The following is a 15378-nucleotide window of genomic DNA, read 5'->3' as shown; positions in this document are numbered from 1 at the left end:
GACTTAGAGGTGCTGATTCTCATCCCAGCCGCGTCACACTTGGCATCAAACCGCCCCAGTGCATGCTGAAGGTCCATGTTTGATGAAGCCAACAGAACAACACGGGGACCACAGGACCAAATGTACTGAAGTATTTAATATGCTAAAATACTCAAATGGGGCGATGCGGTGAAGCAGTGGGTAGCACGTTCGCCTCACAGCAAGAAGGACACTAGTTCTAGCCCCGGCTGTGTCAGTTGGCATTTCCGTGTTCGCGTGGGTTTCCTCTGGGTGCTCCGGTTTCCCCCACAAGTCCAAAGACATGCGTGCAAGTGAATTGGGTAGGCTAAAAATTGACCGTAGTGTATGTGTGTGAATCAGTGTGTATGGATGTTTCCCAGTGATGGGTTGCAGCTGGAAGGGCATCCTCTGTGTAAAACATATGCTGGATAAGTTGGCGGTTCATTCCGCTGTGGCGACCGTAGACTAATAAAGGGACTAAGCTGATTAATTAATGAATGAATTTACTAAAATGCTAACATGCATTCTGACGACACGGTGGCTCAGTGGTTAGCACTCTGCTCTCACAGCAAGAAGGTCACTGGTTCAAATCCGAGCTTAGTCAGTTGGGATTTCTGTGTGGAGTTTGCATGTTCTCCCTGTGTTGGCACGAGCCCAAAGACATGTGCTATAGTTGAATTGAATAAACTTGGCTGTAGTGTATGAGTGTGAATGAGTGTGTATGAGTGTTTCCCAGTGTTGGGTTGCAGCTAAAAGGGCATCCACTGTCTAAAACTTATGCTGGGTAAGTTGGCGGTTCATTCCGCTGTGATGACCCCTAATGAATAAAGGGACTAAGCCAAAGGAAAATGAATGAATGAATGAATGATGCATTCCGGTCGAATACAAGTGTTCATTTACGATCGTTCAGCAGTGAAACAGCAAAGAGAACAATAAAATGAGAGGAAATCAAAGCATGAGTTTCCATCCCTGATGATTCATGTAAATGAAGACTGTAAGAACAGAACAGACTAATATTTACATTACACTGGAGCTGATGGAGCGTCACGTGTCATTAAGTCCAGTCAAAGCCACTGCAAATAAAGCCATCATTCAGGGCAGAGGAAACGAGAAGTGCTCATCTCACAACCACAACCAAACCAATAGATGATTTCCAGCCAAGCGGTGATGTACGGCTCCGATTCATTTCAGTTTAATGAATTTGTGAGGCATTAAATTACACAAAATGATTCAGAGGTAGACATACATTCATATTTAAGTCTTGATGAAGACATCTAGCTTCTACACCGAGTGCAAATATTCAAGTTTCATTAAAACTTTGCGAAGAATGATTGAGATGTTAGTCGTTAATGATGTAGGCTGTAATTGTAGTACCGTTAGCTTCATCAAACGTTATTGCAACATATAAATCCTGATTTTAAATAGGTTTTTTTTATCTGCCACTATACGCTTATTTCACGCAGGCGCCATTTTAACGGATCAAAGCGAGGCTGCGATGGGAAGAAACCCGGAAATATAGGACCTGCACTGTAAACATTGCAGCAACATGCTGTGGACTACAAACCTCCAGCTGTTGCCGAGATTTTAAAATGCAGAAATGGTGTAAACATCACTTTAATATTATTCAGTAAGTTTAATTTAAACAAATAAAAGCAAATTAGGCATTAAACATCATGGTAATCTCTGTAGGAGTAATATGCTCAAGTGTCCTCCAAAACTTCAGTTCTTGGCACCAGTTAAAGGGTCACGAAACACCAAAACACATGTTTTGAGCTGTTGACAGTCGTATATGTGTCCCACACTGCTAAAAACACTATTAGGACACCTATATTTCACTAAAAAGTGTAAATTGGTTGTTTTTGCGTTATTTCAAGCAAATTCGTACTTCCGGTTTGAAACGAATTTTTGAAGCTGCGTCACGGTCATGACATAATAGCGTGTATTCCAGCATGTAGACTGGACGTCTGAGCCAGAGTGTGTCTTATTACGTCTTACAGTGTGTTGCATTAATGCATGAGTAAGGCTTGGTTCAAACCAATCAGTGCGCTCTATTGTGCAACTTCATTAATATTCATTACTGTCACAGTGTTTAGACGACAGAGACGCCACGTTGTGTTGGCAAAACAAGCGTGAAGTGTTGCTTTTATAGTTTGCTGCAGTTAAGTTTTGTTTTCATTTTCTCTCTGTGAGAGCGCAGCTGGAGTCATGTGTGGATTAACAGTGTACGCGACGCTCGACAACAATAACTTACGTGTCTAAGGAGGATTATTGTTTACCTGAGAGCTGTTCTCATCTGCAAATGCTGAGATCCGGATTCGCTTGTAGTCTCCTCTAAATAAAGACGCGGCTCTAGTTGCTGGTGATTGTCCTGTCTCTACAGATTTGGTAAGTGAGCGACCAGTGCTCTTTGTTTGTTCAGTTTTTTCGTATCGAAAAAACTTTTGCACAGAGTGTAAACATGTTAGCACTACAACCAAACTTTAACCTCGTGTAGGATTTTCACCGCATTTTGTGAGCGGAATAACACACGCGGCTTTCTGACGCTACCTGCTGTGTGCATCTAAGTTTCCAGGAAATGCAGAGGGTTTTTTTCTTTCATTCGCCGTGCGGTATCAAACATTGCATGAAAATACGGGCTTAGAGCAGTTCCTCGAATCAAATATCTCATTTGTGGTGAGGAACATGAATGAATTCCCTGAATCAAAGAGCCAAACTGCAGTTAAAGTCCACCATTTAATAATTTGGCAAATAATTTGACTACAGATGTCCATGTAAACACAGTCACATTGTCCTCTGTGGTTGTGTGTGTTTTGACTCTGAAATTCAGCGCGCCCAAATAGACACTCCCACACCAAGCCTCTTTTCTTCCTCCGACACTCCCCCCTAAACAGAGCTGGACACGCCCACTTTTCTGACTTTTTCCAAAGTAGAGGTGTGAAAACACCCTGCTGAAACGAGGGGGTTTCATGGCCCTTTAAACACCGTGGGGACGCTTTCCTGCTTCAGCCTATATAACCCGGTGAGTGATAAAACACTGCAGTCCTCTGCAGCACACCCTCGTGTTTTCTGTAATAGTGTTATCCCGGTACTGAAGTTTTAAAACCGGCTAACATTGAAGCGCCGCTGAGCGCAGATGACTCGACTGATCTTCGCGGCTGCTTTGCGCTCCAGTCTCCGTGTATCTGTGTTTGCACTCAGTTTTCCACTCTTCACCCAGTGCAAACACAGATACACAAAGACTGGAGCGCGAAGCAGCCGTGAAGATGTTCACTGCTTGTCTGTGTTTATGCTCAGTAAACAGCGGTGGGTGAACTGATGACCTTCTCGGCCAATCACAAGCATTTCTGTTGAACACGTGAACACAATGGCAAATCAGTGCTGTTTTAAAGGGCCATGAAACCCCCTCGTTTCAGCAGGGTGTTTTCACACCTCTACTTTGGAAAAAGTCAGAAAAGTGGGCGTGTCCAGCTCTGTTTAGGGGGGAGTGTCAGAGGAAGAAAAGAGGCTTGGTGTGGGAGTGTCTATTTGGGCGCGCTGAAATTCAGAGTCAAAACACACACCCAACAGGGGAGAAAGTGACTGTGTTTACATGGACATCTGTAGTCGAATTATTTGCCAAATTACTAAATGGTGGACTTTAACTGCAGTTTGGCTCTTTCATTCAGGGAATTCATTAATGTCCCTCCCGACAAACGAGATATTTGATTGGAGGAACTGCTCTAAGCGTGTATTTTTCATGCAATGTCTGATACCGCACGGCGAATGAGAGAAAAAAAAACTCAGCATTTCCCGGAAACTTAGATCCACTCGGCAGGTAGTGTCAGAAAGCCGCGTGTGTTATTCCGCTCACAAAATCCAACACGAGGTTATAGTTTGGTTGTAACTGTTAGTGCTAACTATTGCACTCGGTGCAATAGTTTGTTTGATACGAATAAAATACGAACTGAATAAACAAAGAGCACTGGTCGCTCACTTACCAAATCTGTAGAGACAGATTCACCAGCAACTAGAGCCGCGTCTTTATGAAGAGAAGACTACAAGCGAATCCAGATCTTTTTTTTGTTTGCAGATGAGAACAGCTCTCAGGTAAACAATAATCCTCCTTAGACACGTAAGTTATTGTTGTCGAGCGTCGCGTACACTGTTAATCCACACGTGAGTCTGAGCTCTTACAGAGAGAAAATGAAAACGAAACTTAACTGCAGCAAACTATAAAAGCAACACTTCACGCTTGTTTTGCCAACACAACGTGGCGTCTCTGTCGTCTAAACACTGTGACAGTAATGAATATTAATGAAGTTGCACAATTGAGCGCGCTGATTGGTTTGAACCAAGCCTTACTCATGCATTAATGCAGCACACTGTAAGACGTAATAAGGCACACTCTGGCACAGACGTCCAGTCTGCACGCTGGAATACACAATATTATGTCATGACCGTGACGCAGCTTCAAAAATTCGTTTCAAACCGGAAGTACGAATTTGCTTGAAATAACGCAAAAACAACCAATTTACACTTTTTAGTGAAATATAGGTGTCCTAATAGTGTTTTGAGCAGTGTGGGACACATATACGACTGTCAACAGCTCAAAACATGTGTTTTGGTGTTTCGTGACCCTTTAAGAAAGCCATCAACAGTGCCTTAAATGTTGGCGGGAAACTGACGTTTTTTCTTTGAATTCAGTATCGTGACGAGTCTAATATAGTGAAAGAATCAGTTCATCAACTCGAGTTTGATAAATGGCATCTAAAACGTGTGTTTGGGAAAGAAAACGCAAGCTAACTAGTGCCATTTTCCTTAACTTAGCTGAAAATGAATTCTGAAATCCCTTTTTACTTTCACCATTCATTCAGAACGGACCTTCGGCTCACTCGGAAGGTGGTGGAATATTACATTTGTGTCACTTTATCTTCGCTGAGAAGATATACAGCCAGGATCACAACGTTCCTATGCAACTCCCAACAATACTTCCGGGTTTCTTCCCACCGTAGCCTCTACTTCGCTTTTAAAAATGGCACGTGAAATCAGTCTATAGACCTTTTTCATGGCTGCTGTATGGAGGGCGCCATAGCGACCAGCGTCTTCCGGTCGAATGCTAAAAACTTCCGTTTACAGCGTTTACAACTGGTAATTTGCGCTCCGAAAAATGGGTTTCAATAACGTTTTTAATATATTACAGAGTGTTTTTGTGACACACAACTTAGAAATGTGTCTGTGAAAGCTGTTATAATCTGTCACATGTGGTTCAAGCGCGTCAGAAATACGAGAAAAACTTTCTCCTAGTTCACGTGTCTGCCGTCAGAAATACAGTGTGTGTGTGCGTTCCCGGCTCTTTAACACACACACACACACACACAGAGAGAGAGAGAGAGCAAACCAGAGTACTGGCATGAAACTTAACAGGTATGAAAGTCGTGCAATTTACAAAAATGAGCAATAAAAGTCTGTTATTGATCCTCTGCTGCTGATTTTCTGTTCATTCTAATCGCGAGCCGTTTGTGTTTTATTTCGTGTGTTGTTTTCACCACGGTTTGTGTTTTTCTGTCATTTCGAAATGACACTAGCCTATATTTTCACTTTGTCTCAGTTATTAAATCAGTGTGTCATTGGCACATGTACAGGCTACGTGTGTGTGTGTCAGACATTTAGGTGAATAATATTTGTTTGGGCTGATTATATATTTGAAATAAAGAGAAAATGTTGACTTTAGCGATGACGAGGCTTCATTTAAACTGCAGAAGATGCCGTCTGACGAGGGGAAAACGCCTCACAGCAGCTGTTTTCCATCCTATTAGATCGCATTTCTTTAAATGATCAGTCCAGGAGATGCTGCTGATGGACAACAGTATTAGTTCAAAGAGGATAAAAGCAGGTAAAATAGATTAAAACTATCGTTTCAAAGCTGTCCAAATGTGACTGTTTACACGCATCAGCTGCCGACCGGAAGTTCTTTGCATTCTCCTTGCGCATACACGCAAAGCATACTGGGTAATTTTGCGTTCCAAGAAAAAGGTCTATAGTTAAATCAGGCTACACACACAGTCGTACACACACAGTAATTTCTGCATATTAATCTAAGATAGAAAAAAAAGAACTCACACTTGCAGGGACACTCGTTTGTAAACATGATTAAAAAGTTATTACACTCTTGTTACAATTATGACGATTACTAAAATCTGATCTGTAGGATGCTGAGGCTGTGGATGTTTCTGTCCTCAGAGTCAGTGTCGTCTGCTCATAATAGCTCGCCTGGACTGAACTGTTAGCAGCAGCAAACGATGACAGCAGGATTGTGATTGATTAATGTTTCCTGGTGAGTTTGTTTTTGGCTGTGAGCTGTTCAACTTCCCTCATGAAGCGCAGACACATTTCATCCTGCCACGGCAGAGACACACACTGAACCGCCACCGGGAGACCAACGCCACCCTTTACTGCCTGAAACACACACACACACACTCATACATGAGTACACAAACACACATGCATACACATATGCACTCACATACATGCATGCACAAACACACACACATTGACGGACAAGCATGCACGCACAAACATGCATAGACAAGCACACAAAAATGAACATGGACACATGTAGACACATGCGTGCACACAACTTATCCATGTGTGTATGGACTAACACAGATGCACACACACACACACACACATACATGCATGGAAAGTTTAGTGCTTGTGTATATCTTCCATATATATAAATATATATAATCAGTGTAAAAGAGATGGGGTGCGGCTGGAAAGGCATCCGCTGCGTAAAAACGCGCTTGATAAGTTGCCGGTTCATTCCGCTGTGGCGACCCCGGATTAAAAAAGGGACTAAGCCGAGAGGAAAATGAATGAATGAATGAATATATAACCAGGAACAAATGTCTCCTTAATATGACAATAAAATAATAAATAATGTCAAATATGACTCAACATGTTGCACACAAGTGCATTCTACATCACTAGGAGGGATTTGTCCCAAACACACACGTCTGCTGCTTGCTGTGTGCTTTTTTGACTATGCTGCCTCCTAGTGGTAACTCAGGACAATAATTTAACCAAAAAAAAATTTTTTTTTAAGAAAAACAAGGTGAATTATTACAAAAAGGATTTGACAAGACTTCTTCTTTTTTTTGTTACATTTTTCCCCCATGAACAACCTCCCTCCCCTTTAAAAAAACAAATAAATAAATAAACAAATAATAAAAAATAGAAATAAATAAAAAAGAAATAATAATAATAGTGACAAAAAAATAAATAAATTAATACTAAATTAAATAAAACATTTACATAGTCACAGAGTTTTGATAGTACAATAAGAAAGTATTTAACAGTAATGTTTGCCTATTGAGTTTGATTGCATTATCCTTATAAGCATAGAGCTCTATAAGTTGTAGTTTGGAGGAAGTGTTGGGCCTTTTTCAAAGTATGAGATCATTGGATTCCATACTGTATAAAAACGTTTAGTAGATCCTCTAAGAGAGATTTCCAATCAAGCTATATTCTTCTCCGAGCCATTAGACATGAGAAGGCAACCAAAATTACTTGAACTATGTGAACATCACTAACCTGATTTCACCAAGTAGGACATGCTCCTTGATTATCACCTCTGTTTATCCTGGAACAGCACTCCAATCAGAATGAAGGTCTATGTTTACTGTTTATATTAAGTTTTGGTTTACGATTAGGTCACTTCTACGTAATTGTTATCCAGCTGTTATTCCCCTCTGATTTTGGGAATTATTTACAGTTATGGTTGGGTTTAGGGGTAGGGAATAGGTGTGGATTATGTTTTCCAACAAAATGATGTTCCAGGATCAACATAAATGTTAATCCAGGATTGCTTCGTACTTGGCAAAATCATGACATGCGCGTAAACACACCTGTTGGAAGAGTTTGTCCCACGGGTCACCATGTGCTCCAGTATACTGGCGGAGCTGAGCCTCGTCGTCCTCCGTCACCGCAGACACACACACCACACCGGCGGGGAAGTTCAGCAGGTTGTAGAGGGTGGTGTAACTGAGAGCACCTGCAAGAGCACAGCAACACTTTACTCTGTGTTTACTGAATATTCACTCTTTTACTTTTCTTTGGCTTAGTCCCACTTTTATTAGAAGTCGCCACAGCGGAATGAACTGCCAACTATTTCGGCATTTTTTATACAGCAGATGTCCTTTCAGCCGCAAAACAGTACTGGGAAACACCAATATTATATATATTTTTAATAAAAGTCATTAAATAAGACTGGCTAAAAGAAGTAGCTCACCCAAAAATGAAAGTTCTGTCATCATTTACTCACTCTTCACTGTTTGACTTCAAAAAAATCAAAGAAATCCAAATTTTTTTTTAAGTTTTAAGTTTTAAAGTTTAATTATACAGTTATTTTTTATTTTATTAAGAAAATCTCCTCTTTACATTACATTTTTAATGACATTTATAGAGTTTTTGTATTATATTAACAAGATTTTATTAATTTATTTGCAGCTGGAAGGGCATCCGCTACATAAAACATGTGCTGGATAAGTTGGCGGTACATTCCGCTGTGGCGACCCCAGATTAATAAAGGGACTAAGCCGAAAACAAAATGAATAAATATTAATTAATATTAATTTGTTATTGGTTAATATTTTAATTTGTATTATGTCTCACATGTGATTGTGAAAACAAGGATTCTTTTACAAGATGCAAAAATACTTGAGTTCTTTCACGTTTTATTCTTGTATTTGGCCTTGGGTAATGAAAACAGACACAAAAATTCAAATAAATTAATATATATATATAATAAATTAATTTAATTAATTAAATTAAATAAGGGAAAATATGTAATAAAATAAATTAAATAAAAAAACATTAAATTAATTAATTAATTAATTAATTAATTAAATTAATAAATAGTTACCACTAGTAAAGTTGTATTGGCACAGCAATCAATGACTGATCAACAAATTAAATGTATTTTAGTACAAATATGCTGCTGAACCCAGGTTTACAGAACAAAGTCCATGTAAATAAATATAAGATAAGACCCGTACTGTTAAGACGGCCACAGTAGTGGAAATTGAAGGCTGGTCCGAGAATGGGACACAACAAAACATCCACATCCAGTCTCCTCCACTCCGCTATCACCTCCTGGATGTATTCCTACAGGTGAGAAAACACAAAATGAAATACGAATCATTTTAATATGCAAGATATGCCAGGAAACGATACTGTCACAATAACATGCTGGAACACATACAGTAATAATATAATCAGCAATAGGTTATTATTATTAGGCTTGCACTGTGTGAATGTTTCCCAGAGATGGGCTGCGGCTGGAAGGGCATCCTCTGCGTAAAAATGTGCTGGATAAGTTGGCGGTTCATTCCGCTGTGGCGACCCCGGATTAATAAAGGGACTAAGCCGACAAGAAAATGAATGAATGAATGTTATTATTATTAGGTTTGCACTAAATAGGGGGACACGGTGACACAGTGTGCAGCACTAACGCCTCACAGCAAGAAGGTTGCTGGGTCAGTTGGCATTTCTTTGTGGAGTTTGCATGTTCTCCCCGTGTTGGCGTGGGTTTCCTCCAGGTGCTCCGGTTTCCCCCACAGTCCAAACACATGCGATATAGGGGAATTGGGTGAGCTAAATTGTCCATGGAGTATATGTGTATGTCCTGGTCCTCCAGGTTGGGGTTGGGGGATAAGCGTTGGGCTAACAAGCCACCTCAAAAAAAAATAGATCTTACAAAACATCAATATGGTGTGGCTAAATATAAACTTTGATATAAATGGTCCTGAGAGTAAGTAAGTATGCACTAAATATGCTGAAGATAGAGTGAAGTGTGTTTCTGCGAGCTGTCTAAAACATTGCTAATAAGTCCTACTGTATATCGCTCTCATATAAGGATATGAGAGTGTGGCTTTTGCTCTCAAAAACGAATGAAAATTAACAAAATATGTTCATACTGTAATTTTGCGCAGGGTTCACAAAGAAAAACAAACATACAGAAACATTCCTCGTTATGTCTACAGTTTAGGGCAGGGGTGGCCAACCCTGTTCCTGGAGAGCCACCTTCCTGCAGATTTCAGTTGCTACCCATATCAAACACACCTGAACCAAACAATTAGGACCTGAACACCACGTGATAAAAAAAAAAGCAAACTACTTTCTGAAATCTGCAGGAAGGTGGGTCTGCAGGAACAAGGTTGGCCACCCCTGGTCTAGGGCAACTCTTAAAGTTGCTTAAACTCTTATAATAAAGCATTACCTCAACATTTGCATGCTGCCTCCATAATTCAGCTACAGACCTTGAAAAGAAATGCCATTATAAAAAACAGTTGAAGCAAAATTGCTTATAAACTCTTTTTTATTCTCACACAAAGCAATCAGTTGACTTTAGAAGACTAAATATTAATAATATTTGCATATTAACAAGGCTTAAGAGGCAGAGAAGTGGTAGTAGGCATCGATCTTCTTGTAAATAAAATCATAATTTTAACCAACGTTATGCAAATAAACTGAAATGAAATAAATGCAGCTTACGGTGATGCCCATAACAAATTTTCTGTCAAGGACAATAAAGTTTACTACTACTACTACTACTACTACTACTACTACTTACCCAAGTCCACAGGTGCCGTGCAAGCTTGCAGAAATCCTTGGAAACTGAAAAACACAAAAGTAATGACCAATGAAAAGCACACTATATTGAATGCATAAATCCAGAGAACTATTCACAAAACATTGCAAGGTTAAAAGTAGCTCCTGACTTGATGATTTAGGATAAACTCTAAAATAAGAGATGTCAATTCAATACAATTAATGGGTGATTTAATCAATAATATACATAATTCGCAGCTGTATTATTTCTAGAAACAAGCAAATAAAATAAGTCTCTTTTTTAATTCTTGACATTAAAATAAGATCCAAATCCCAGCAATTTTGAGTCCCGCCGTGCTGTGACACAGCAGTGTGGTTTCCCTGACAACTGATATTGATTGACAGGTGCCATAAAGAAAACCTACTTCGAATGGGCGGGGAAAACCAGCTCATTTGCATTTAAAGGTACATACGCAAAACAGCTAGAATTCCATCTGACCCGAATATTTACATTTTCAACATTAAACGATGATGAACAAAACTTTAGAGACACATTCTGGAGACACAAAAGACTAATTTTACATCTTATAAAATGGGTCAAATAAGTGCCCTTAAAGAGAAAACACTGTGCTAAAAACTAACTTGTTGCTATTTGGGAGAACTCTTATGAATAAACTAAAATGTTTTGTGAATTCAAGTTTAAATTGAGACATAATAAAACTGCTGTAATCGCAGAACTCACAAAAGGCTTGATCAGAAATGAAAGCATCTTCCTGATGAAGCGTGGAGAGCCCAATGTTACAGGCTGAGAGCAGAGACAGGGGTCAAGGGGGCCAGCCTTCCTGAAATCACAAACACACACGCACGCACACACACACACACACACACACACACACACACACACAATAAACAACATTATAAACAAGTCTTACGAATAATCACTATCATTAAGAGCGATGTTTTAAGATCAAAACCCTGGTCACTTACAGATGACTGAAGAGGGTTTCACCTCCATCACCCAAGATTCCCCTGAGAGCCAATTCATGGAAGATATTATAGAGCCGCAGTGGTTGGAAAGGAACAAACTAAAATGTAAAAACAACAGACTAGCTTTTTAAGTCTCAGATTATAATGGTTGTTTAGTGTATTGAGATAGTGTTTATTTGCAGATCAAACCTGTAACCAGCCTGGTGTAAGGGGTGGTTCTTTTTTCTCAAAAAGTCGGCCTTTTTGCAATTATACGTCTCATTTTTTATTTAATTATGACATTTAAATACTACATTTTAGTGACATTTTAAACACTACTCTGAATTAGCTTATTGCATGGTCATTATAGCCTTACTTTTTGACTATTTTAGCCAAATTAGTATTCAAATCAATTGTAATATGAACCACTTCTGGTGCTTCACCCCTTTTTATATGTTCATAGAAAAGTTAGTAATAAGCACTTATACACAAGTGTTTATGTGTATAAAGCATCTGTTTTGTGAGAAGTGCTTCTCATATGATATGTGAACAACCCGTACGGTGTTACTGTGACATTTCCTCGAGCGAGAATCACTTTCTGTCGTACACCACACCAACCAAAAGGGTACCATTGGTACTATTGATTCAGCCAAAAAAACTTTTACTGTTCATTAAAATTTGCATTTATAATTATGTTTTTATTACTGGTTTACATATCCACTGTTAACATAGTCAATTTGTGTACCGTGTGTCCCGCTCTCTCCAGCAGCTCCTTGGTCTCCCTGACGGCCCGAGCCATGCTTGGAGACGGCTGCAGGTAACCGTCTGTCTCATAATAACCAATCCTCAGGGGCTTTGAGCTCTCATACACCTGTTAATGCATCAGAGAGATAAGATCATCATCGAATACAGGCATATGACTTATGTTATAGTTAGCATTTGAAATGAACTTAATGGCCAATTTGGTGTGTAAATCTTTAAAGAGCAGGTCATGTGGTATTTAAAGAAGTCCTAATATTGTGTTGGGAACAGGTTCAAATTCATCTAAGTTCTGAAAATATTGTAATTTTCTCAAAATTTATATTTATTATTATAATAATTTTGTTATTAATTTGATATGGTTTGTTTGAATGGATTCGGGGCTTGTGAATAGGCAAAATAATCTGCAATGGGCAAGCAAAGCAATCTTATGTCAAAACGAAAAACAAGATTGGCATATTATATAGCTTGTATGAGGGAAAAGCACACTTAATTTTGCCATATTTTTCCTTAAAACAAGACAATATTTTGAGCTTGTATCGAAATTTGCTTCTTGATTTAACCCTTTTGTGCTGTTGTGGGTGTTTTCATCCAGTCTGTGCTGATTTTGAGTATTATTTGGCCACAAATAATACCCAAATAAATTGGTGTTTAAGCAAATGGAATGATTTTTGGCTACAAATCTTATTTTGACTCATATTTTGGAAAAATGCTTTGAAAAAAATCTCAACAATACACTTAAACTTTCTACCCTTTGGTTATGTTGTCTGTTGTTTTTGCCCCATTGACTTTCAATATAATGTGTCAGGGTTCTGCCACTCCAGTCTTGTAAATTCTTGTTTTGGTGGTAGAGTCCAGACACAAGTTCTGTCTTGTTTTGTATGTTGTGCTCGGCTCCAGTTTTTGATTAAAGATTATTCATTTAATTCGCAACAATTGGGAATAACTCATTTATTCATTTTCATGTCGGCTTGGTCCCTTTATTAATCTGGGGTCACCACAGCGGAATGAACCGCCAACTTATCCTGCAAGTTTTTATGCAGCGGATGCCCTTCCAGCCGTAACCCATCTCTGGGAATCATCCACACACACATTCACACTCATACACTACGGACAATTTAGCGTACCCAATTCACCTGTACCGCATGTCTTTGGACTGTAGGGGAAACCGGAACACCCGGAGGAAACCCACATGAAGGCAGGGAGAACATGCAAACTCCACACAGAAACGCCAACTGAGCCGAGGTTCGAACCAGCGACCTTCTTGCTGTGAGGCGACAGCACTACCTACTGCGCCACTGCCTTTCCCATTGGGAATAACATTAATAACAATTGAATAACATTAATAACTGCAACAGTCCATAACTATTTGCAGCTTCAAAATTGAATATTTTTGACAACATTCCAAATAAAGCTTCCCAAAAAAAAATGTATGTACTGCTAAACAGTGAGAACGAGCAGACAGGCCATCAGTTGCACAAACATTGACATTCTGAACCTAGCGTAAAGTCAATGAGTTTAAAGAATCGAAAGTCTCTCCTAAGTTGACCTCCATGCAAAATATCCACTTGTTCTCACTCCAGACATCTCAGATGATAATAATTTATATCACAGGACGGGATGTTCTTTTCCCACATTCTCAATTTCATGGCAGCAATCCAAAAATATATATCTGATCTCTAAACAGGCAGTAGTTCACTTCACGAAGATACAAAGTGGCGTCAATGAGTTGCAAAAAACGTGCTTTTCTCACTTTTTCCAAGTCCAAATATCAAAACATTCCTAAATCAAGAAGCATTTTACAAGACAAGTATAACATTTTGTCTTGTAAACAGAAATAAGATGTCCAAATTAAGTGAGTTTTTTCCTTAAACAAGCTGCCAATGGGCTAAGCAACATAATCTCATTTTCGTTATGTAATTAGTTTGTTTTGCTACCCTATTTGCAGATTATTTAGCTTGTTTTAAATGAAAAACTCACTTAATTTTAATTTATTATTTCTGAAAACCATGCAATATTAAATGTCTAAAAAAATACTTCTTTATTGAAGGATTTTTTTTATATATTTGGACTAGAAACAAGACTGTAATAATAAAGGTTATGCACGGTTATAGTTAATACAGAACCTCTTGGTTGAATGGTAATGGAGGGATGGTGGGGTCCAAGCTGAACATGTCCTGACAGAGTAGCGCCCTCATGCACAGTGCCAAGCTCTCGACGTCTCGTGCCAAAGGCCCAATAGAGGACAAAACTGCAAATCAGCACAACAAAACACTGATTCTGTCTGGTGCAGCGTAATACTAGAACAGCAGGATTACAAACATGATCTTACCTGACTTTTGGCCTTTCACACAAGTGTCAATTCCTCGTGTACTAAACAAAGAAGAGGTTTTAAAATTAGTATTCATTCATTTATTCATTTTCCTTCGACTTAGTCCCTTATTTATTAAGGGTCACCACAGTGGAATGAACTGCCAACTATTCCGGCATATCTTTTACTCAGCGGGAGCACTTCTAGCTGCAACCCAGTACTGGGAAACATGCATACACACTCATTCACACACACACTCATACACTACGGCCAATTTTGTTTACCCAATTTACCTGTTTGGACTGTGGGGGAAACCGGAGCACCCAGAGGAAGCTCACGCCAACACAGGGAGAACATGCAAACTTCATACAGAAACACCAACTGGCCCAGTTGAGACTCGAACCAGTAATGCTCTTGCTGTGAGGCCACAGTGCTAACCACTAAGCTACCCTTACTTCAAAAACAAGCTTTCTTCTCCAAATACAAATGTTGTCAATATTGCATACACACCTTAGCCTTCTAGCTGTCGGCTTGAACCCACAGATCCCACAGAAGGCTGATGGGATACGAATGCTCCCACCAATATCAGTGCCCAGGCCCAGAATGGAGCCTCCTCCTCCAATCAGAGCTCCTTCCCCTCCGGATGAGCCGCCGGATGTCTTTTGGAGGTTATAGGGGTTTAAGGTTTGTCCAAAAATGGGGTTACCGCAGTCATAACTACAGCAGATACACAAAACAGAGGATTTGGGTTG

At 39.4% G+C, this 15378-nt stretch overlaps 1 protein-coding gene across 16 annotated transcripts in view; it reads right to left on the bottom strand.

Moving 5' to 3' along the window:
• Nucleotides 1-1170: 1170 nt before the first annotated feature.
• The window catches only part of faah (fatty acid amide hydrolase), a 29056-nt gene continuing 14848 nt past the window's right edge, over nucleotides 1171-15378 (bottom strand). The window contains exons 5-16 of one of the 16 annotated variants that reach the window (XM_087255935.1): nucleotides 15137-15343; nucleotides 14648-14688; nucleotides 14442-14566; nucleotides 12302-12427; nucleotides 11578-11675; nucleotides 11333-11432; nucleotides 10613-10656; nucleotides 10259-10298; nucleotides 9036-9144; nucleotides 7887-8032; nucleotides 3863-6435; nucleotides 1171-2533 (exon numbers count right to left, since the gene is read on the bottom strand). In XM_087255935.1, coding sequence (XP_087112061.1) covers nucleotides 6301-6435; nucleotides 7887-8032; nucleotides 9036-9144; nucleotides 10259-10298; nucleotides 10613-10656; nucleotides 11333-11432; nucleotides 11578-11675; nucleotides 12302-12427; nucleotides 14442-14566; nucleotides 14648-14688; nucleotides 15137-15343 — 1171 coding nt within the window. In that variant the 3' untranslated portion in view covers nucleotides 1171-2533; nucleotides 3863-6300. 16 annotated transcript variants of the gene reach the window in all.

Source organism: Danio rerio, chromosome 6, assembly GCF_052040795.2.
Source record: "Danio rerio strain M-AB ecotype USA chromosome 6, GRCz13ab, whole genome shotgun sequence".
NCBI lineage: Eukaryota > Metazoa > Chordata > Actinopteri > Cypriniformes > Danionidae > Danio > Danio rerio.
The sequence above is the reverse complement of the archived record's forward strand: the minus strand, read 5'-3'. Positions and strand labels throughout refer to the sequence as shown.